The sequence below is a fragment of the Ranitomeya variabilis genome, chromosome 7, assembly GCF_051348905.1.
Source record: "Ranitomeya variabilis isolate aRanVar5 chromosome 7, aRanVar5.hap1, whole genome shotgun sequence".
Classification (NCBI taxonomy): domain Eukaryota; kingdom Metazoa; phylum Chordata; class Amphibia; order Anura; family Dendrobatidae; genus Ranitomeya; species Ranitomeya variabilis.
In genome coordinates this window covers 231,090,163-231,114,686 of record NC_135238.1, presented here as the reverse complement: position 1 = coordinate 231,114,686, position 24,524 = coordinate 231,090,163, and the positions used below count along the sequence as shown (strand labels likewise).

Here is a 24,524-nt window from a genome sequence, read left to right as displayed (position 1 = left end):
CTTCCTAATTCACTTTAATGGAGGAGAGCTGCAATACCTAACACAACCAGCAGACATGTTTGGTGCAGCCATGTCTTTCTATTTCGGTACAACTTCTTTAACATTTGGAGGAGGAACTCTCAGTGGGGACTAAGGCCCAGTCTTATTTTCAATGGTTTGTGATTTCTGCAGAACTTTATGGAACTTCATCAAACCTCCCTCCAGAGGGCAGTACTGAGCAGCTCTCCATGTATGTAGCGGATCTAAAGATCCCGTGATCCCCTGGGGCATCATGGGTAATCCCAGGTCTCCACGGTGTGAAAGAACGAAAGCTTAGGATTCCCATAGCCACCAAGGATCGGATCCAGCTGCTGTTCCTGCACCCGACACTCATCAACAAAACATGAGCCGATAATAAAAGTTGTCAGGTTTAATTGAGATGGTCGATTATACACATCCTCGTCCCTCATAAGTCGCCATCACATGAATTCAGTCCGTGATTAATATATTAAATCTTAAAGCAAATAACACGGCACTCGCCATCTCGCCCGGAATATAAATACGCATCACACGCAGCCCGAGCACATAATGTCCCTGGGTCCAGCCCCTCTTTACATCCGTACGCGAAACCTTCCATCCATAAAAACAAAAAAAGAATGGTTCATTCCAGTATAGTGCAGAATATGGGAAGACGGGAGACAGGGGTCCCCAAATCTGTCAGGATGGTAGAGCCCATATGCCAAACCTGCGCAGAGGAAAGGTGCAGCGGTCGGGGGTTAAGCTTGTCTGTGCTCCCCTCGTACCCCCCAGCCAGCGATGGTAAGAGCCCTGCAAGTCATCCATTCTCAGAACACACCTAGTGAGAAAAGCAAGACATTCAGTAGGCAAATCATGGGGCTGCACGTCATCATAATCGGCAGGATGGGGAGAGGCGCTACCGAAAACTCAGTGTGAACACCGCCGATAACAAGACGCGGCATGGCTGACTATAACTACTGCTGCTCAGACATATGCCCCCAATAACTACAGACCATGTGAGCAGACAGGAGAGAAGCGGCTGTCACTCCTACACTGTACCGCTCATCTTCTGGGGATTAGTGAATTCAGTCTATCAATGTCTTTCACTTGTCCTGCTCCTTTTATTCTCAGGGGTGTCAGACAGCAGCTTCATCCCCTCTCCCTACAGAAAACACATGCACACTCAGTCGAATTAAGCGTGCATGAGCATTGTGCAGGTGCGGAGGCATAGCTCACAGTTACTGAAGATGTAAGTGCAACTGCAAAGGCAAAATCCTACCAATGTCAGCGAAAATCTCAACTACTCTGCAAGTCGTCAGAGGGTGAGAAGCGGAAGGAAAGAAGGCAAAGCCGAGGACTAGCACTATTGGTGGTGGACTTGCTCAAAACAAGAACAATGGCACAAAACTAAAGCGAAGGCACCAGAGGCTGAGAAGGCATCCTTTACAGATTCCGGATACATAAATAAATATTGTTACAATGTAACTTTACATTTGGCAGTTTAAACAGAAACCGACCCCAGAATGGCAGTGGCAGGAACCGACCAGAGTGGGGAGTATTGGCAGAGGTCAACCACAGGAGGCAGCGCAGAGCGTGGAAGCTTAGAGAGGGAGTCCGGGGTCAGAAAGTATTCATACCCCACACCTTCAGTCATGAGACCGCCGAGCGAGCACAGCTAATGCTGGGAAATCGTGACAGTGTGCTGTGTGCACACAACACACTGTCATGATTCTACAGTTACAGTCTGACTGCAAACTTTTGCCCCAAGCCCGGACAACCACTTTAGCCTTCTAGCTGCTGGAACAAAAGGCACTGCAAATGCTCTGCAAACATAACCCTCCAGCAGCTTGAAGTGAGAGAAGGCACTGCAATGTTCTGCAGGATTAACCATCTAGCAGCTGGGATAGAAGGCACTGCAATGCTCTGCAAGATTAACCCTCTAGCAGCTGGGATAGAAGGCACTGCAATGTTCTGCAGGATTAACCCTCTAGCAGCTGGGATAGAAGGCACTGCAATGCTCTGCAGGATTAACCCTTTAGCAGCTGGGATAGAAGGCACTGCAATGCTCTGCAGGATTAACCCTCTAGCAGCTGGGATAGAAGGCACTGCAATATTCTGAAGAATTAACACTTTAGCAGCTGAGAGAAAGAAGGCACTGCAATGCTCTGCAGGATTAACCCGCTAGCTGCTGGAAGAAAAGGTATTGTAATGCTGTGCAGGAGCAATAGCTGCTGGAAGAGAAGGCATTATAATGTTCTGCAAGCATAAAATCACTGGCGGCTGGAAGAAAAGGCGCTGTAAGGGTAAATTCAGATTTACCACCCAGAGTGTTGGCCTAACATAAAAAGTAATGCAGTTTATGTGAGAAATAATGACAAGCAAAAAAGCTACAAAATGAAGCATCTTCTTTTCTTTTTCTCCTCATTGTTTTTGGGGTCCCCCTCTCCCCCTCCACTCTCCTTGACTTCCTCCTTGTGTCCCGCCTGTTCCTCTGATTCATCTCTTTGCAGTCTAATAACTTTTGCCTGATGCCTTTTGTGCTCATTTGGATGCTCTGCCCCCTGCTGGTGACTGGGTGGCTCCTCACTCCTCTGCCCCCTTTGCTGTCTCTCTGCTCTCGCTTTACTTCGCACACCTGCTCTGTGCGGCCCTGCGGCTTCCATCTCGGACAGGCTGTAGGCCATTGCCAGCTGCAGATCCTCATCTTCATCGTCGCTGTCCAGCACCAGGCAGGTAGGGGGCGCTCTCTGCACGTTGTGTGGAGGATCCCTGGTCTGGATTCTGGATGGAGTTGGCTCACTTTTCTGATCCCTTTTGCTTATCTCGATTGCAAGAGCGAGTTCATCTTCTACCCCTGCAAAATGAATGCACAAAAGGGACAGCGATCAGCGCTGGCTGCGACATGATATATATGAATGTATGGGGCAGACGCTGCAGGAAACCACTCACAACCTGGCCATATCATTTCTCATGTAGTTACCCCTGGTCTTCCTCACTGTAATATCTAATCTTTCTTCACCTCCATTGCTAAAAGGCTTCCAACTTCTGCTGCCGTAATCTCAACATCGTCGCTGCTATAAAATAGAACTACACCGATGGTCACTAGAATTACACGTTTCTGGAGCGGCAAATGCACAGGGCGTTATAAGGCTTAAAAGTTGACCAGCGATTTCTAACTTTTCCAACAAAATTTACAAAACCATTTTTTTTTAGGGACCACCCCACATTTGAAGTGAGTTTGGGGGGGCGGGGGAAGGGGGGGGGGGTGTCAATATAACAGAAAATACCCAAAAGTGACCCATCAAGGTGCTCAAAACCACATTCAAGACGTTTATTAACCTTTCAGGTACTTCACGAGAACTAAAGCAATGTGGAAGGAAAAAATTAACATTTTACTTTTTTCACAAAAAATTTACTTTGGAACCAATTTTTTTTTATTTTCACAAGGGTATCAGGAGAAAATGGACCTGAGCACACCAATACCCCGTATGTGGGGGAAAACCACTGTATGGGCGCATGGCAGGGATCAGAAGGGATGGAGCACTGTCACGGATCCCTACTCCGTGGTGTAACTAATTTGTCACGTGTCCGCTCTCAGCACGTGACTTGGGTTGTGCCTGCAAGGGTTAAGCTATCTCCCCTCTCTCAGTCCAGCATTCAACCTCTGTTCTATGCTGTAATGGGAGCATAAATCACACACTGACCCTGGCCACACACCCGCTCATACACGCTGCCACCACTCACCGAATACACGGGCGATGAGTCCCGGAAATATTAGTACTAATAATGTCTACCATTCATAAGGCTAAAACCCCTTAGGCTATGGATTCTTTTAGAACATTCAAGGTTCAACTTGTTAAAGTTTTATACTTTAATACAAAAAGGCTCAGTGCTTACAGTAAGAAAAAGGTATAAAAAGATGATAATAAAAAGACATCCATCTTATGCAAAACAGTATAAAAATAAACAGGAGAAACTTACAGAAATCAACTAAGTGGTAGTTTGCTTTCTGCTCCCTGAGAGTAGGATGAAAGTAGATTGGATCACAACAGCTCGGCCGCCCCCATTATGTGAACACGTTTTTTAGGTATCAGGTCTACTTTATAGCTTTGGTCTGGAGGTCAGGTTTCTAGACCAGCCCCTCAAGTTAATATCATAACTGCTTGTTTTGATTGGACCATGGCCGCGCCCCCAATGAATATATTATTTTCTATTGAGATCCTTTGTGTAACTGCTGTCACAGAGATACTATCAGGCCGTAATTAACATCTCTCTTCCAAGAGCTAGGAGGTGTCAAATGTTACCTTTCTTCTTGGCTTCCCGCAGGACCCCCTGGTGAGATTGGGGACAGAAGTCTACTTGTCCCAGGAAAATACATATTAACACCTGGGTGCGACATGCAGCCCCTCAAGACAGATGTGACATTATTGCCAGTGACACAATAAATCTATACATAGCCCACTGCACACATATATGTATACATACATACATACATACATACATACATACATACATACATACATACATACACACACATTTCACCACAAGCACCATTTGACTTTTTGAACACAAATTTGTTTGGAATCAATGGCGGCGCCATGTCGCGTTTGGAGACCCCTTGATGTACCTAAACAGTGGAACCCCCCCATTCTAACTCCAATCCTAACCCCAACACACCCCTAACCCTAATCGTAACCCTATTCCCAACCCTAACCCCAGCACTAACCACAACCCAAACCCCAACACCGCCCTAACCATAGCCCCAACCCTAGCCCTAGCTCTAGGCTCAAACCCAACCCTAGCCCCAACCCTAACCCTAGGTCTAACTGCAACCCTAACCCCAACCATAATGGAAATAAATATTTTTTTTTTAATTCCTCGGCGCTGAGGAATAAGTACCCTTAACCAACGCTGTTAAAAGGTGTATCAGCGGTCATTAAGAGGTTAATGCCTTATATTTTTAGATTATGGTGGACGAAGGGTTCACAATAAAATTTTTGGTAAATTAGGTTGGCTATAGGTTAATATATAATTTCCCCAGAGGTCTCAGCGTATTAGAGGTGAATATCTTATATTCCTGGTCGAGGCTGCAGGTGATTAATGCTACGGTATTATCCGCTATGGTCTACACTTTTCTCCAGTTAGGACAAATATTCTTTGTTGCTTAGTATTAGAATTTATCTTTATAAGGGTTGGAATTCTGGAGTTTTATTATCCTTCATAAATAAAGTGAAAAACAAAAATCAGAAAATCGTTGTTAGAATAAAACTCGACCCACCAAAAACCACCACTAGAGGGAGCTTGCTCGACTACCAGTAAGGCTACTTTCACACTTGCGTTTTTAGCACTCCATCGCAATCCGTTGTTTTGGGCAAAAACCGGATCCTGCAAATGTGCCCGCAGGATGCGTTTTTGCCCATAGACTTGTATTAGCAACGGATCGCGACGGATGGCCAGACGTCATGTCTGTCGTGCGGAAGATCCGTCGTGTTTTGGCGGACTGTCGGCACGAAAAAACGTTCAGTGTAATGTTTTTTCGTACGTCGCGTCTGCTATTTTCTACCGCGCGTGCGCGGCCGGAACTCCGCCCCCTCCTCTCGAACTCCAGAATGGGCAGCGGATGCGTAGAAAAACTGCATCCGCTGCCCACGTCGTGCACAAATTTCACAACGTGCGTTGGTACGTCGGCCCGACGCTTAGCGACGGACCCGTACCGACGCTAGTGTGAAAGTAGCCTTAGATCAATACTTGCCGACTAAAAGTTTGGACACACTTTCTCATTTGAAGATTTTTCTGTATTTTCATGACTATGAAAATTGTACATTCAGACTGAAGGCATCAAAACTATGAATTAACACATGTGGAATTATATACTTAACAAAAAAGTGTGAAACAACTGAAATTATGTCTTATATTCTAGGTTCTTCAAAGTAGCCACCTTTTGCTTTGATGACTGCTTTGCACACTCTTGGCATTCTCTTGATGGGCTTCAAGAGGTAGTCACCGGGAATGGTCTTCCAACAATCTTGAAGGAGTTCCCAGAGATGCTTAGCAGTTGTTGGCCCTTTTGCCTTCACTGTGCGGTCCAGCTCACCCCAAACCATCTCGATTGGGTTCAGGTCTGGTGACTGGAGGCCAGGTCATCTGGCGTAGCACCCCATCACTCTCCTTCTTGGTCATATAGCCCTTTCACAGCCTGGAGGTGTGTTTGGGGTCATTGTCCTGTAGAAAAATAAATGATGGTCCAACTAAACGCAAACCGGATGGAATAGCATGCCCCTGCAAGATGCTGTGGTAGCCATGCTGGTTCAGTATGCTTTCAAGTTTGAATAAATCCCCAACAGTGTCACCAGCAGAGCCCCCCCACACCATCACACCTCCTCCTCCATGCTTCACGGTGGGAACCAGGCATGTAGAGTCCATCCGTTCACCTTTTCTGCATCGCACAAAGACACGGTGGTTGAAACCAAAGATCTCAAATTTGGACTCATCAGACCAAAGCACAGATTTCCACTGGTTTAATGTCCATTCCTTGTGTTCTTTAGCCCAAACAAGTCTCTTCTGCTTGTTGCCTGTCCTTAGCAGTGGTTTCCTAGCAGCTATTTTACCATGAAGGCCTGCTGCACAAAGTCTCCTCTTAGCAGTTGTTGTAGAGATGTGTCTGCTGCTAGAACTCTGTGTGGCATTGACCTGGTCTCTAATCTGAGCTGCGATAACAAACCTGCGATTTCTGAGGCTGGTGACTCGGATAAACTTATCCTCAGAAGCAGAGGTGACTCTTGGTCTTCCTTTCCTGGGGCGGTCCACATGTGAACCAGTTTCTTTGTAGCGCTTGATGGTTTTTGCCACTGCACTTGGGGACACTTTCAAAGTTTGCCCAATTTTTCAGACTGACTGACCTTCATTTCTTAAAGTAATGATGGCCACTCGTTTTTCTTTACTTAGAATTTATATTATGGCAAGAAAAAAGCAGCTAACAGTCTATTCAGTAGGACTATCAGCTGTGTATCCACCAGACTTCTGCACAACACAACTGATGGTCCCAACCCCATTTATAAGCAGGGTGGATAAAAATCAATGTTTTTTTAAAAAAATCAAAAAAATCGGATTTTTTTGATTTAAATCGGATTTTTTTGATTTAAATCGGATTTTTTTCAATAAACTGCTTTTTGAGGAAAATATTTTACCATCCAAAGGTTCTTCCATCATGAGATAAAGCTGAGTTGTTTAACTCAGTAGAATAAAGGCTGTATATGTGTAACATTCACAATGCCATGCTCTTCCAGAGGTTTCTGTAGGATGCTGACTATCCAACAAGTTTGGGCATGTCAACTGAATGGAAAAAGAAACTAAACCAAAAGTGAAACCAAGCTAGAAGTGTGGAATTAAAGGGGCAGTATGAACAAAATGTGGAGGCTATTAATAGTTTATACAATTAAGACATGCTGCTTTTAAACACCTACCTATTGCCATATAGTAAAACAAAAAAGATTTTTACTTACTTTGGGGTCCCCCCCTCACCCTGGCGTTAGATCGTTGCCCCTAGTTTCGTCCGTGTAACTATCGGCGCACATGCGCACTGCTCTCACTTCTCATTTTAATCGTGATTTATATTAAAAAAAACCTTTTGATTTAAATCAGTGATTTAAATCATGATTAAAATCATGATTTAAATCGATCCGATTTAAATAGAAAAAAATCTTTTGATTTAAATCGTGATTTAAATCATGATTTAAATCGGCGTGATTTAAATCAATCCACCCTGTTTATAAGGCAAGAAATCCCACTTATTAAGCCTGACAGGGCACACCTGTGAAGTGAAGACCATTCCCGGTGACTACCTCTTGAAGCTCATCAAGAGAATGCCAAGAGTGTGCAAAGCAGTCATCAAAGCAAAAGATGGCTACTTTGAAGAACCTAGAATATAAGACATATTTTCAGTTGTTTCACACTTTTTTGTTAAGTATATAATTCCACATGTGTTAATTCACAGTTTTGATGCCTTCAGTGTGAATGTACAATTTCCATAGTCATGAAAATACAGAAAAATCTTTAAATGGGAAGGTGTGTCCAAACTTTTGGTCTGTACTGTACATACATAACAGATCCATCCATAGGGCCAAGAAGATAAATAAGTAAAGAAATAAAACATTTCCCAGAGCAGCGGATGTGCTGTATATGATTTTACAGCACGGTGGAGCAGAGAAGAGTGTGGCCGGTGTACACACACGATCATGGATATAAACCCACGACTGTTCTGCTGGGCAATGTCCGCACCTTTCTGCTCCAGCCAAATACAAGGTTTGGTAACACATGATCTGTGGCCGGTTCAAAATAATAATACACCCCACGTATCAGAGCACCTGCTGTTTTTGCAGACGTCCAGGAGGAGATAATGAGGAAATGATCCCAGCAGTAAAACAACACGTGGCTGTGCACTAAAATCACTTCAACTGACCCCCCCATTTCAGCAGTGCAAGAGTTAGGCTACTTTCACACTAGCGTTAACTGCAATACGTCGCCAATGCGTCGTTTTGCCGAAAATACGCATCCAGCAAAAGTTCTTGCTGGATACGTTTTTTCGTCATAGACTAACATTAGCGACGCATTGCCAAACGTTGCGTCCGTTTTGCGACGCTTGGGCGTGTGGTAGCGGACCGTCGGGAGAAAAAAACGTTACATGTAACGTTTTTTGCTCCCGACGGTCCGCTTTTTCCGACCGCGCATGCGCGGCCGGAACTCCGCCCCCACCTCCCCGCACTTCCCCGCACCTCACAATGGGGCAGCGGATGCGTGGGAAAAATGCATCCGCTGCCCCCGTTGTGCGGCGGAGACCACGCTAGCGTCGGGAACGTCGGCCCGACGCACAGCGACGGGTTGTTCCCGACGCTAGTGTGAAAGTAGCCTTAAAGGCGTGCGGCACAGTGTTCATGGCTGCTGGACATGATGGTAGGACGCCATTTAGACTTCCAGCTTCTCCTGTAATGGGTCAGTACAGTGTTCCCCCATTACCCTATACAAGCCACACAAGGGAGATGACTGGTTTTTAGTTGGGTATGTACATAGGTAATTGTATATGTCTGTATACAGTTATGTGCATGGTCATAAGACATAGGTATGTATGTAGTGATGTGTACATCTATCAATACAATTTGTGAGACGCGGGGTCACCCTGCACAAACAGCCACACACACACACACAGAGTGCACAACCTGTTCTCCTTTATTACAGCGCTGCTCGATTAGTGGAATCTCAAACGTTCACTGTGGCGCTGACCAGTCCTTACCATTCACCCGGATGGACTTCAGCTGCCCGTCCTCCTCTACCTCTTCTCGTTCTACACCATTTTCTACAGTCCTGTAAGAAAGTCCATACAATTAATAATGAGAATGACAAAGGCAGGCTGGCTATCCGCATGAATGCCGTTGCTGCTCAATGACATATATATCAATCATGTAGTGGGTGCGGGTGTATGGAGCGAGCTCAGGAGCTGTTATACAGGGGGCACCAGCTCTATCGGCAGTGACCGGAGCTTGCTCCAATCACTGCTATTAAAGGGAACCTACCACCCCGTTTTTTAAAAATTAGATAAAAATAGTGTGAAATAGGGGCAGAGCTGGGCTTTACATTAGGGCCTTTTCGGTGCCTTTACACCCCCGTTAGGCTGCCCAAATACCTTTGTGAAGTGGCCGTTTTCTGCTGTCACTCAAGTGGGTCAGGTCGGATGGGCGTGGTCACAGCGCTGTTTGTCCCCCAGGATCCTGCTCATCATTACGTTGGTGGCGTAGTGGTGTGCGCATGTCCAAAGAAGATCCACTGCCCAGGAGATGAATAACGGCGCGGTCTTCGCTATTCAGCCGTTTACCGGTGGGCGCGGCCATCTTTCCTGTGGCCGCGCCTGCGCAGATGGAGCGCTCTGCTGCCCGGGACTTCAGGAAAATGGCCGCGGGATTCCGCGCGTGCGCAGATGGAGATCGCGGCGGCCATTTTCCTGAAGTCCCGGGCAGCAGAGCGCTCCATCTGCGCAGGCGCGGCCACAGGAAAGATGGCCGCGCCCACCGGTAAACGGCTGAATAGCGAAGACCGCGCCGTTATTCATCTCCTGGGCAGTGGATCTTCTTTGGACATGCGCACACCACTACGCCACCAACGTAATGATGAGCAGGATCCTGGGGGACAAACAGCGCTGTGACCACGCCCATCCGACCTGACCCACTTGAGTGACAGCAGAAAACGGCCACTTCACAAAGGTATTTGGGCAGCCTAACGGGGGTGTAAAGGCACCGAAAAGGCCCTAATGTAAAGCCCAGCTCTGCCCCTATTTCACACTATTTTTATCTAATTTTTAAAAAACGGGGTGGTAGGTTCCCTTTAACCCCTGTAAATGCTGCTGTCCGTCTCCAACTGTGACATTTAAGTGGCACAAATATGGGGAGGTCTGCTGAAGCCCCCCTCACTGTAATAATGGTACTCCTAGGCTTCATGTCAGGGCTCATTCAGACACCCGTTTTTGGCATACGAATGTCCTCCCTGTTTTTCGATCAAGTGTGGTCCCAGTTTCATGGACTGTTTGTTAGGAGAAGTCAGAGACACTTTTTTTCACATACAAGAAAAATTGATGAAACTCGGACCAAACTCTGCTGGAACTTTGACTGAAATCACTGATGAAACTCGGTAATTTCTCATATTTGAAAAAAAACTGATGTGTGAATGAACCTTTAATACTGGGATTTTGCTATATACTGCAATAATGAAGTATTTCAGTATACAATACAACGGATCACAGGTTCAGTCCCCTGGGGGGAATAAAAAGTAAAGTGGGAAAAAAAAATGTTTAAACTGTACCACCCATAAAAAAAAAAGAAATGAAACAAAAAAGCTAAGAAAATGTCTTGGGGTACCCAAAATAGTGTCAATAAAAACTGCAGCTTGGCATGTAAGAAACAACCTCACACACGACTCCATCGACAAAAAAAGTAAAGTTACGGATCTCAGAAAATGGCAACAAAGTTTTACAAAGTTCTATATTTTTTTTAAGCTATTAACATAAAAAAAATAAGCTATACAAGTTTGGTATTGCTGTAATTGTACGAAGCTGGGCTATCTATTCTACCAGATTACAGCACTGTAGGGAATAGTAAAAAGACAACAACGAAGCACGACAGGGAATGTAAGTGCAGAGTATGGACCAGCAGGGGATGCAGCCTGTCACACTAACAGAAGCTCTGGATGCATGATTTGGGCTGTAGCTAAGGAGACGCAGAAGTAGCTGCCACATCTGGGCGCTGGTGCTCATCTGTCACATCTACATAAGGGTAGGTTCACACAAGCGTACGGACCAATGTTTATTAATGGGGCAGTGAACATGAGCGTTTTTTTTTTTCCACTGACTGAATCTGCATAAAAAAAACAAATATTGGGGCATGCACTAATATTTTTCTGTATGTCAGATGAGACTCTCCCATTCAAGTCTATGGGGGCGCAAAAAAAAATAATAAAAATTGGACTCCATACATATAGCATCCGATTTTTGCAGATACTCTGCAATTCTTTAACATAGGAATCTGTATTTAGACTTGTGCATTGCTAATAGCGCTGCTGTACGAAAACACAGTTTTAGGATGTATTACGAGAAGCATAGAGTCTAGATCACGTGAAGTAATTATCCCCCTCTACTCCTCCTTGGTCAGGCCTCAACTGGAATACTGTGTCCAGTTCTGGGTGCCACATTTAAAAAAAAAAAAAAAGACATTGAAAAACTGGAGCAAGTTCAGAGAAGAGCGACCAGAATGGTGAGCAGACTGCTAAGTATGTCCTACGAGGAACGGTTACATGATCTGGGAATATTTAGCTTGCAAAAAAGAAGCTAAGAGGAGATTTAATAGCGGTCTACAAATATCTGAAGGACTTTCACAGTGTAGAGGGATCATCATTATTCTCATTTGCACATGGAAACATGAGAAGCAATGGAATGAAACTGAAAGGGAGGAGACAGATTAGATATTAGAAAAAAACTTTTTGACAGTGAGGGCGATCAATGAGTGGAACAGGCGGCCACGAGAGGTGGCGAGTTCTCCTTCAATGGACGTCTTCAGAGGCTGGACAGACATCTGTCTGACATGGTTTAGTTAGTCCTGCATTGAGCAGGGGACTGAACACGATGACCCCGGAAGGTCCCTTCCAACTCTAACATTCTATGAAAACAGATTTCACAAGAATTTCATACAGATGACAAATTACTAAAAGAATTGTCCCAGTTATCTAGAGGAATTATTTATATGCTCGAGTGAACCCGGCCTTATGAATGACTCATGGTAGGTGGGGCCCCTGGTACACACTTTTTGGGACCCAAGTTAGATTGCTATTTTGTCCAGGATCTTTAAATGAGGTTTGCAGACAGAGCTATGGAGAAATCTCACCTTCTGGTTGTTATCTTCTTCCCGTTAATAATCGTGGTTGTGGTGGACACAGAGGAAACGTTTCCAGTCAACCCACTATTTCCAAAAGACGAAAAGGACGAGTAAACTGAAAAAAGAAAAGTTAACTTCAGGTTACAGGCATTAAAATCTGAGGATTTCATTAACAAAAACAAATGAACACAAAAAAAAAACAAAAAAAACAGACATTGATGGGGTTTTTCATGACTCTGCTTGCTGCCAGTGAATAAAAACGCCCAATAACAGGTGGAATTGTTACTTTGCATCAGTGAAGATAGAGGCGAATAGTAAAACACCTTACACTTTAAGTAATTCTGTTCAGTTTTACCTCTGCTGCCTGGAAATATGTCTGTAAAGAATGGCGAGGAATGGGTGTGACGCATCTCATCGCTGAGCAAACCAGGACCTTAAAGAGACAGAACATTGCAATGCCTCACACTCAGCAGAAGGTGGCAATATTAAGTATCACAAATATAATGTCATTTGCCTTGTGGCCAGTTTATATCCCTATCATACTCTCAATAGAAAGTCTAGGAATCTGCTCTGTGCATGACCTAAAGCGAGAGCTCAGCACTTCCGCCTGCGGAGCAGCGCACTTCACAGCAGTTTTCAAAACAATTGTTGGAGGTCTCAGGATCTGGACTCCCATCGAATTGATGTAATAAAAGAAGAAGACTCCCACCCACTGAGCTCTGAACAAGCAGCGCCACAAGCAGGGGTAATCCACTGATTTGTGAACTTGCAGCTCCACAAGCAAGGGACACCCACTGAGCTCTGAACCTGCAGATCCACAAGCAAGGATCACCCATTGAGCTCTGAACATACAGCTTCAAAAGCAGGGGTTACCCACTGGTCTCTGAACCTGCAGCTCCACAAGCAAGGGACACCCCCTGAGCTCTGAACCTGCAGCTCTGAAACCAGGGGGCACCCACTGAGCTCTGAACCTGCAGCTCCACAAGCAAGGGACACCCACTGAGCTCTGAACCTGCAGCTCCACATGCAAGGGGCACCCACTGAGCTCTGAACCTGCAGCTCCACAAGCAAGGGACACCCACTGAGCTCTGAACCTGCAGATCCACAAGCAAGGATCACCCATTGAAATCTGAACATACAGCTTCAAAAGCAGGGGTTACCCACTGGTCTCTGAACCTGCAGCTCCACAAGCAAGGGACACCCCCTGAGCTCTGAACCTGCAGCTCTGAAACCAGGGGGCATCCACTAAGCTCTGAACCTGCAGATCCACAAGTTATGGTCACCCACTAAGCTCTGAATCATTAACTCCAAAAGCTCAATGCCCTTAACTCTGAAATAATCATCCTTTCCCCCAGTGAACTATTCCTTTTTTCCAATTATTTAAGAAGTTATCAATTAAATAATGGCTCAATTCAAGTATAGAGCAGATATGTGGAGGCTGGGACTAGCAAAAATACACATGTCCTGTCTGACCAGGTCTATGCTTCCTATCAATATAATATAATATATGTAGCAAAATACTGACCAACAGTAATGTACCTGAGAGAGAAATAGGAAAAGATCATAACAGCCTCAATTAATGCAGCAATAACACATTAACTTACCAAAGAAATCCGAGAAAGGGTCTCTGCTACCAAAAAACTCTCGGAATACTTCCTCGGGACTCCGGAATGTGTATGTAAAACCTTGGTATCTAGAGTTGGAGCCTGAAGGTTCTAGGACACAAATAAAATAAAATAAAGAAACAATATTACATTTAAGGATAGAGATTAAAAAGAAATAAGCAGAAAATTAATTATGGATTTCACTTCAGTATCTGGTGTCATAAATTCAGAACTTTTACTGAACGGCAATTGCATGTTCATATTTGCATTTTTTTAGCTTTTACACCAATCCTGACTATAGTAGAATATAGGAAGATAAATTTTTATTATTGGTTGGAATTGATTTCTATTCTATTTATATGTATTTTATACTTGGACAGATAGAAATGAGACTTACCCGGTCCTGAGAATCCGGCTTTACCGTGACGATCGTAAGTTTCACGTTTGTTCACTTACAAAAGGAAAAAGAAATTATGACAATTCACTTTTAATATTTCCAGAGAACTTTTACCCCTTTCCAACCTGCCTAAATTTCATTTTTCAGTTCTCATTTTTTTCCTCCAAGAGGCACAACTTTTTATTTTCCAATTGACATTGCTGTATGAGGACTTGGCGGCTGCGGGACCAGTCATAGTTTTAAATTAATGAAATGAACTGGTAAAAAAATTGTAAATAAATTAATTCTTCCTTTTGGGGGGGGGAGAGGGGGTGTTACTTTTAAAGGGAACCTGTCACCTGAATTTGGCGGGACCAGTTTTGGGTCATATGGGCGGGGTTTTCGGGTGTTTGATTCACCTTTTCCTTCCCGCTGGCTGCAATATTGTATTGAAGTTCCTTCTCTGTCCTCCGGAGTACACGCCTGCGCAAGGCAATATTGCCTTGCGCAGGCGTGTACTCCAGAGGACAGAGAATGAACTTCAATCCAATATTGCAGCCAGCATGCAGCCAGCGGGTAAGGAAAGGGTGAATCAAACACCCGAAAACCCCACCCATATGACCCAAAACTGGTCCCGCCAAATTCAGGTGACAGGTTCCCTTTAAGGTATACATTGTACAGGCAAAATGACGTAGTAACACTATTCTCCAGGTGAGTACGATGAGGAAAATTTCAAATTACATACAGTTTTTTAATATTTTACGTCTTAAAAAAAAAAAAAGAATAATTTAATTAAAAAAAAAGAATTTAGTTTGTGCTGTCAATTTCTAAGTCCTGGATTGTTTTCATTTTTCTTTTGAGGAAGTTGAAGTATGATTTTCTTGTGTGGTAAGCTGCAGTATTTATTGGCACCAATTTGGGATACTGAAGGCTTTTGACTGCTTTGTATTCCAGTTTTTGCAGAGGCGAGATAAATAGGTTGCAGCTCTGAAACAGTCTGATACTATTAGCATTGTCTTGACAGCGTCACCTCTAACTAGTAACACTTATTTGTCAGTTTACACATACATTCCCAGGAGGAAACAGGAGGTGTTCAGCGATGGTGCATTAATACATTATCATTGATTATTCTGGTCTGCAATGTTATAAACTGAGATCAGTGTGATAGCCACATTGCATGTTCACTATTCCAAGGAACGACCATTCCTAAGTTTAAGGCAAATGTGACAACTTCAGAGAGCAGCATTTTACAGTGCTCGAGGAAATCATCACTTGCTTTTCTCCGCACAGCAATAGAACAACCATTAGTGGTTCAGGCCAACCGTTATATAATGCTGCGGAGCACAAGGAACCGCCAAATGTCTATAGGGGAAAGTGGCTTATTACCCCCTCAGTTTTGAAACGGTATGTATATGATAAGGTTGGGAAATGACTGCTATATTACGTGTATGGCTAATTAAATAGGTAATTGTTCATATCATTGTCAAACAACAGCGACAGCGCAGCTACATACCATCCGATAACACCTCGTAAGCTTCCGCAATATCTTTGAATTTCTTCTCTGCCAGCTCCTTGTTATCTGGGTTCTTGTCCGGGTGCCATTTCAGTGCCAACTTCCGATATCTGAGGGGTCAGGAAACATAAAAACTAGGAATGTGCATAGCGGGCAGCATTATAGTCATTATATTCTTATTCAAAGGGGCAATATTATAGTAGTTATATTCTTGTACATAGGGGCAGTATTATAGTAGTTATATTCTTGTACATAGAGGCAGTATTATAGTAGTTACATTCTTGTACATAGAGGCAGTATTATAGTAGTTACATTCTTGTACATAGGGAACAGTATTACAGCAGTTATATTCCTGTACATATGGGGCAGTATTATAGTAGTTATATTCTTGTACATAGGAGCAGTATTATAGTGGTTATATTCTTGCACATAGGGGCAGTATTATAGTAGTTATATTCTTGTACATAGGGGCAGTATTATAGTAGTTATATTCTTGTACATAGGGGCAGTATTATAGTATTTATATTCTTGTACATAGGAGCAGTATTATAGCAGTTATATTCCTGTACATATGGGGCAGTATTATAGCAGTTATATTCTTGTACATATGAGCAGTATTATAGTAGTTATATTCTTGTACATAGGAGCAGTATTATAGTAGTTGTATTCTTGTATATAGGAGCAGTATTATAGTAGTTATATTCTTGTATATAGGGGCAGTATTATAGCAGTTATATTCTTGTATATAGGGGGCAGTATTATAGTGGTTATATTCTTGTACATAGGTGCGGTATTATATTAGTTATAAATATTCTTGTACATTCTTATCTCGGTCAGATATGTGCTTGGAGCATTTACCCTTTCCTTTCCAACAATTAAGTGTAAGACATATATGTAATCCTATGTAATGTTCATGCATCTGTGTCTGGCAATATTCCATGTATAATACATGAGCTCTCATGTTAATACTAATCATAGAGAAGATGAATAACTTACGCTCGTTTAATATCATCCTGGGTGGCGTTTCGGGGAACTCCAAGAATTTCATAATAATCTCCCATGATTGACAGGAAATCTCTGGAAAGTAGAAGGGATGAGGTTACAGATACTTCTGTGATACATTGTAAATAGATGTCCAGCAGTGAATCAGATACAGAAATAGTAGATGACACATGCTCTGATTTCCCCTAAAGTTACGACCTTCCACTACTCATCTCGCCTGGCAGCCATAATATTTAAGGAAACAGGGAGCACAGAAAAGCAATACCATTCCCTTCTCATAAGTTGAAACCATCAACAAAAATAAAATAAAAATTGGAAGACTCAGGTGTTAAGTCCAATTTAAAAGGATACAATTATTAAAATGTGTACACCTTAGGTTTCTGGTGCTGGAAATAGCAGATAACAATGAGTAAAGCCCCCGTCTCACTAAGCGAGATCGCTAGCGAGATCGCTGCTGAGTCACAAGTTTTGTGACGCAACAGCGACCTCAGTAGCGATCTCGCTATGTGTGACACGTAGCAGCGACCAGGCCCCTGCTGTGAGATCGCTGGTCGTGTCGGAATGGCCTGGACCTTTTTTTGATCGTTGAGGTCCCGCTGGGTAGCACACATCGCTGTGTTTGACACCTTACCAACGACATCGTTGACTACAACGTCACACAGGACGTCCCTCATCGAGGTCTGAATCGTCATAATAGCTGCCATGTGACAGGGTCACAACGACCAACGACATCATTGTAGAGGTCGCCGCATCGCTGCTGCATCGTTGGGAAGATCTCACTGTTTGACATCTCACCAGCGACCACATAGCGACGCAGCAACGATCCCTGACAGGTCATATCGTTGTCGGGATCGCTTTAGCGTCGCTAAGTGTGACGGGGCCTTAAGAGATGTAGGCAGACTGATATTGTTCCATGTTATCAGCTATTTCAGAATAGTTTAACCATCGTGAGTGGATACAGTGAGTGGGAGCAAAAAGGGTAGGACACAAGAGATGGCTGGTGCGATTGGTATGTTGATGTATTACGATGCCACTCTCACCTGGCAGCTTGTGCCCCTCTTCTCTTATTAACAAGTGAAATTAGAAGCCGCAGGTGATACCTGAACATGCAAACCTGACCGCAGGAACACGACGTCAAACTCTATTTTTACCAGTAGACGACAATGAGAATAATGGAGCTGCAGTTCTCCTCTCTATAAAAATCATTCAGCAGAAGTCAGACGTCTTTCTCCGTCTGTGCGGCTCAGATATTGTTACTTATATGCCGTCACTTCTGATCATTGGGTGCATGACTTCTGGGATCCCCACTAGTCTTGATAATGAACAAGGCTGCAGCACTGAGGTTAGCAGTGTCTCCCCTTTTGCCAAGGCCACCCGCTGTGCAGGGAACTGAAGCAAGACCTCTTTCAAGTGAATGGGACCGGCTACAGTTCCCTGCATAGCTGGGGGTTAGGGAAACATTATGCAGGGCAAAGGAGATGAAGGGGACACAACAAAGCTGCCGCATCCACTTCTAGGTTTTCAATGCATCGTGATACCCCTGGCCACCTGGCTGTACAGGGCACTGCAGCAGGTCAGTTACTTGAAACATCCCTTTAAAGCAGGGTGTCTTTGGAGATCCCACTGAGCCAATGCAGTGAAAGCTATTGAAATGCAGCAGAAAATTTGGAAAGAAGTTAAATGGGTTATCCAAAGAAGTCAAAGGAGTTGTACAATTTTAAAGGAGTTGTCCAGTGTTAAGCTAAAAGTCTGCAGTTACTCTATGTGACTCCACTTGTGTAACCTCACATTACGCGCACTGCGAGGACTCTCTGGTTCCGGCAGTCATGTGACCACAAATACGCGATATGTATACTCCCAGACACATGCCGACTAGATGACCTCGCTCAATGCAAGTGTACTGAGCTAGGCCGGAAACAGTCTAGTCAGAATGTGACCAGGAGTAAGCATATCGTATTCTTCTGCTCACATGACCGCCACCCCCGACACCAAAGAATCCTCACAGCGCACACGATGAGAGCCTTCATAAGTCTGTACTCACATAGAATGACTGCAGACTTGTAGCTCAAGGTTGGACAAAACCTTTAAAGAGGTACACTTATCTTACAATGTAATGATATACAGCTAGGACATACCGTATATTAAACTATTCAGGTGACTTCTCAGGATAGGCTGTCATGTATGTGAACAAGAGGAATAACACTATGTCTGGCCATCACATGACTTGTATCCTATATTTTTTCCATCAGCAATGTCTCTAATTTTTAGATATCTCTAAACTAATGGATGGAGACTAGCTGCTATGATGTCTGCCATACACAGCACACACAGACACAAGGGATTTCTGCTCTTCTGTCTCTATATAGCACATGTTCAGAAGCCGTAATAGCCGCATGTAGGGCATTATGTTTAAATACTAAGCATTATAGCTGTGAATCCAGCTCTGAGGCGAGATTAAACATTTGCTATAAGCAGTAGCACAGTCTTTATTTTTCTATTTGCCTGTGTTTCACTGTGCTCCTTCCTCCTCTCCATACAGTTCAAGTGACAGCTGTGACTATTGTATATCCCTCAGTAAGTTTCATTTTGAATTTGTTTTTGTTTTGTTTTGTTCTTTTCACAGTGAATGGTTCTGGAGGCAGGACGGGAGAGGGAAAAGTGGCTCAAAAGTCGAGAAAGAAGCAGATCACTGATAAGATTATATGCAAATTAGTTGTAACAATACTGATCATTCACGATTGGCTGCAGTCACTCTTCTTTAGCACAGTGGCACATCCAGCTGTTCACTGTGGAAGGGTTAACTATTGTTGTCTAATCTAGAAAACCCTTTTTCCATCACTCTATTAGGGAATCTCTTAACAAATGGGGTCGCATTTAGGACCCTTAACTATTAGAAAGATCCTCTCATGCATTACACAGGCAGCCTACTGCCTTCAATAAAAGCAGTTGTAATACTCCCTTTCACCTTTGGTGGCACTGCAGGGAAATTGCTGTCACTCTGGAAGGGTTACATCAGCAGGACACCCTGTCAGGGGGCTTTCTAACAAGAGGGACTGGCCAAGGATTTTAACACACTTTCACTTTTATATTATGTTTCATGAAACTGGAAATTTACACACAAGCATCTGACAACCCACGAGAATACATCCTTCATTTCAAATGCAGGAGATTCCTGTTAACTCTTCATATCCCATGCTCGAATCTTGCTGTGCTCATGTTGCTTCTGAAATATCTCAGATGCCAGGCGCATGTGATACTGGTGGCATGACCTATTTATGGGATGTCTGCCAGTCCAGATAGACTCAAATGAGTGAGACAACTGCTATTAGGAACTTGGGACTTTCCGGATGATGTGATAAACCGAAACCTAAAATCCTTACGATGTGCAACCCACACACAGAAACCAGCTGGAAGACCGCTATCCAAAAAATGGACGCCCTACCGGGTCATGCTACAATTTACCCCTCCCTAGGCGCCAATGTTTGCAATTTCTTCTAACAATCCCTTCCTTTAGAGGAGGATAGCATGACATTCAGCCTTTCCAACCATTCTTTGCTTACATTGAGGTGCAGAAAACCCTAAGTAAACCCTTACCCATAAGGAAAAGGGAAGTGGCCGTATGACCTGGAGACCCAGCGCCCTTAAGGGTAATCTGAAGGGGTATATTCATTGACGACATAGGAGGTGTGGACGATCTCCTAAACTGCACCCAGGGGCCACAGAAACCATTTTCATTCTGGAGAACCCAACTGTAATCTGCCGGGGTGGCTACCATGGCTGATATAGGGTGGTCCTGAGCAGAGCATACCTCCTCTATGATCATAAGCATATCCATATTCACCAAGACTAGTGTTCATGTTCCTGGGGGGAGTGGAGAGGAATAGCTTGAAGGGGTAGCCAACCTCTAAGACCCTCACCATTGCACAGAATGAAGGGGCCACGGGTGCTGGTGAGGTTTTGTATCCCCTTCACAAATGTTAAAGGGGCACAGGACTAGACCAGCCCTGCAACCTCTTTATTTTCAGAATTGATAGGGGTCACAGTGGTCAGACCTCCACCAACCGTGAAGCAATTCCCTATTCTTAGCAATACGTCTTCACTTTGGGAAAACCAATACGGTAATAAGGGTTTTCCAAAAATAACAGACGACCGACTAGTGGAAGGAAACTGCTAAAGGAAATAAACTTGATAAATCCGATGCCTATTCAGTGGCCTGACTTTTTTCCTATAGCATTGCTATGTCATCAATCCATGTGACCACTGCAGCCAATCACTGGCATCAGCAGGGATGCTGGAAGACATGTAACAAAACCACTGGGACCAACGATTGGACATAGTAATCACATGGATGTACATGATGTTATCAATGCAGGAAAGTAGGTGGAGACCAGCAGAGAACTCGCAGATAACCAGTTCAGAAGTGGAGATTTTAGGTACAGGTTTTTGGTTTTTTTGGGGGGGGTTTTTTTTTACCATTTTCCTCCCTCTCTTTCTGAGCTTGGACAACCTTATAAATCCAGCCCTGAAGCATTGTACATACTATCCCCTGTACAGGCAGAGCCCAGGATAATCATTTGGTGGCAGATGAACTACAATATGTCAGATATCTCAGCGGTGTTGCCGTCTTCTTGGAGATGCTCCTTTCAGATGTGATTTATAAGCAGCAATAAATATTATATAGAACACGAACTATTGCAGATTCCTGATCCAGTCATCGCCCCCTCCCCCACCTTACACACTCGGGAACAGCTTGGACACATATTTTTACCAAATATGTCCATTATGAAAAGAAAATAAGAGTAAAAGCAGGGATTCCAGCAGCGTTTTCCCTGCTGTAGAGAAAGGAAGTGACATGAACGGGAAAGTGCTGACAGACGATGTCACTATGGTGAACGAGGCACGGGGCACACAAGAATGACGAGCATTGTGGGAAAAGTCATTACCAGAATGAGGATGCAGTGTCACTGTACAAATGCTTTACCGATGTTATAAGCTCACAGTACACCTCGGCTGCTGCAGAACCTCATAACACACCCCTCGGCTGCTCCAGAACCTCATAATACATGCGTCGGCTGCTGCAGAGCCTCATAATACACCTCTGCTGCTATAGAACCTCATAATACACCTCAGCTGCTGCAGAACCTCATAATACACCTCAGCTGCTGCAGAACCTCATAACACAGATCTCAGCTGTTGCAGAACCTCATAATACACACCTCAGCTGTTGCGGAACCTCATAATACACACCTCAGCTGTTGCAGAACCTCATAATACACACCTCAGCTGTTGCAGAACCTCATACTACACACCTCAGCTGTTGCAGAACCTCATAATACACACCTCAGCTGCTGCAGAACCTCATAACATACATGTCAGCTGCTATAGAACCTCATAATACACACCTCAGCTGCTGCAGAACTTCATAATGCCCTTCAGCTGCAGCAGAACCTCATAATATACAACTCTGCTGTTATTATTATATTATATGGTCTATCACGTAATAGATTGTTTTTGCAGCATTATATTACATCACATATATTATGTCACGCCACATATTTTTTGGTGGTAAATTTTCCCAGACAACTCAAGGCAAGACTCTGCACTAAATGATATTACGTGCCACTGCGCTACACAATAAACCTTATCAGAGTCTATTATACAGTATCACGTTATATATTTTATTTTACCACTTTATGTTACATTACATGTTTGGAAAGCAGCGTCACACACAGCTCCTTTCACTTACCCTTTTCTCAAGGTCTCAGAAGATACAGGACTGGAATATTTTGTAGCAGCTGCTACAAAGACTTGGAATGTAAGTAGATTCCGCTGATACTAATCCAGGGTCAGGCCATTGCCCGGCTGTCCTTCTGGATGCCCCTTAGTTCCTAAAGAAGAATGAGAGATGCCCAGGATGACGCCAGCTGATATACATACCTACTCCCCCCCCCCCACATCCCGCTGCACCCTCAGGTCTGGAAGTGGCATTGTGCCCATTAAAGCTAATCTCCCCATGCAGACTATGGGACAATCAGCTAATCCCAGCTGCTCACCAGTATGGCATCATCCCTCACTGAAGACATTTATTTCCCTGACCCACAGCAGATAGAGCAAGTGCACTTATTACATTGTATCAGTACCTCTTAACCCCTTACTGGCAGGACTCCATTTCTGGCCCTACCCAGTGTGCTCACTCCTGATACCGCTATCTGGTCCTGTATACTAATAACTCGTTATTACCCCAGTAGGTTTCATACCTCCTCCCAGTACTCCAGCTCAGCCAGTATCACGTTATACAAGACTTGCTGTATCATCCGAGTGTCAGTACCCATCCATAAGGGTATGTGCACACGTAGAATGGTCCTCTGCGGATTTTTCCGCAGCTGATTTGATAAATCCGCAGGGCAAAAACACCGCGTTTTTCCTGCAGATTTATAGCAGATTTACCGCGGTTTTTGTGCGGATTCCACTGCGGTTTTCTATTATGGAGCAGGTGTAAAACCGCTAAGGATTCCACACAAAGAATTGACATGCTGCGGAATGTAAACCGCTGCGTTTCCACGCGTTTTTTTCCGCAGCACGGGCACAGCGTTTTCGGTTTCCTATAGGTTTACATTGTACTGTAAACTCATGGGAAACTGCTGCGGATCCGCAGCAAAATCTGCATCGTGTGCACAGAGCCTAAGGCTCGGGCCCCCCATGTGTCTGGTGGGATCGAGGCCGCGGAGTCAAGCTTGTGGCGCTCATCTAATGATTCCTTATGTTGTCACATTGCAAGTTATCGACCTTCCGTGACAAAGTCTCACAAATGTTCCCAGATGTGCTGAATATTCTGTCGCTGGTCACAAATCGCACCTGACCCAGTAGCCACAGACTTCAGCGCAAGTCGCATGTGACCGGTCTGCAATTTCACCATTTTTTCTGTTTTATGGAAAATGTCAGCTCTGAAATAGTTGCAGACGAGTTTGCACGAATGTTTTTAGTCTTGCGACTTGTCTGAGGATGGCACGAGGCTGCGCGGAGAATCGCGTCCTGTGTAATCCTCCAATAATAACAAATCTGTCACTTGTTAGAGCGCAAATATTTTACTGTAAAAAAATCTCCCATCGCGGAGAAGTCACAGGCGCTCGTCAGTCGCATTAGTCCGCGGCAGCCGCGCGTCATGGCGGTTTATGACCAGCGACAGAAAATCCACCAGCTGCCCACACCTCCGCCCACATCACGAGGGGGCGCTGTGGGGTCTAATGGGGGAACTGGTAAATATTTGCCCCCGACCCACCAGGACACAGCGAGAAGGGGAGAACTGCTGCGTTGTTTCCGCCTCCATTAACTCCTCACTCCCCAGATCTTCCTCTTCTGACCAGTCATATACCAAACGGTTACACTGTATCATCAGCCCCTATTAACCCATTACTATAATTAGCCCCTTCCTATAATAACTCGCCAGTGTCACCTCCTACCTGCTGATCCCACATGACGTCACACGTGTCCCTGTCTCCGTCATACTCACTTTCCCTCCCCGGTTATTTCTCCTCAGTCTCGGTCGCTCTCCGTCGTGTTGATGTTATAACTGATCGGCTGTGACGTCACCGTCAGCTGAGGAGAAACGTCCAGAAAATACC

The 24,524-nt window shown here is 44.3% G+C and overlaps 1 protein-coding gene across 3 annotated transcripts; it reads right to left on the bottom strand.

The window, feature by feature from the left end:
* Positions 1-394: 394 nt before the first annotated feature.
* On the bottom strand, positions 395-24,524 carry DNAJB2 (DnaJ heat shock protein family (Hsp40) member B2). 3 transcript variants are annotated; one of them, XR_013217856.1, is made up of 11 exons: positions 24,413-24,524; positions 22,649-22,790; positions 16,897-16,977; positions 15,901-16,010; positions 14,409-14,462; positions 14,012-14,122; positions 12,763-12,840; positions 12,417-12,522; positions 9,284-9,354; positions 2,104-2,851; positions 395-2,054 (listed from the first exon to the last, which is right to left on the bottom strand). XR_013217856.1 is itself a non-coding variant. In XM_077273127.1 (11 exons), the coding sequence occupies exons 3-11, from the start codon at positions 16,959-16,961 to the stop codon at positions 825-827; spliced, it is 825 nt and encodes a 274-aa protein (XP_077129242.1). In that variant the 5' UTR covers positions 16,962-16,977; positions 22,649-22,790; positions 24,413-24,517; the 3' UTR covers positions 395-824. The 3 variants fall into 3 exon arrangements, 1 of the variants encoding a protein (XP_077129242.1); XR_013217857.1 differs by having other exon boundaries at positions 395-2,006; XM_077273127.1 differs by having other exon boundaries at positions 395-835; positions 2,633-2,851; positions 24,413-24,517.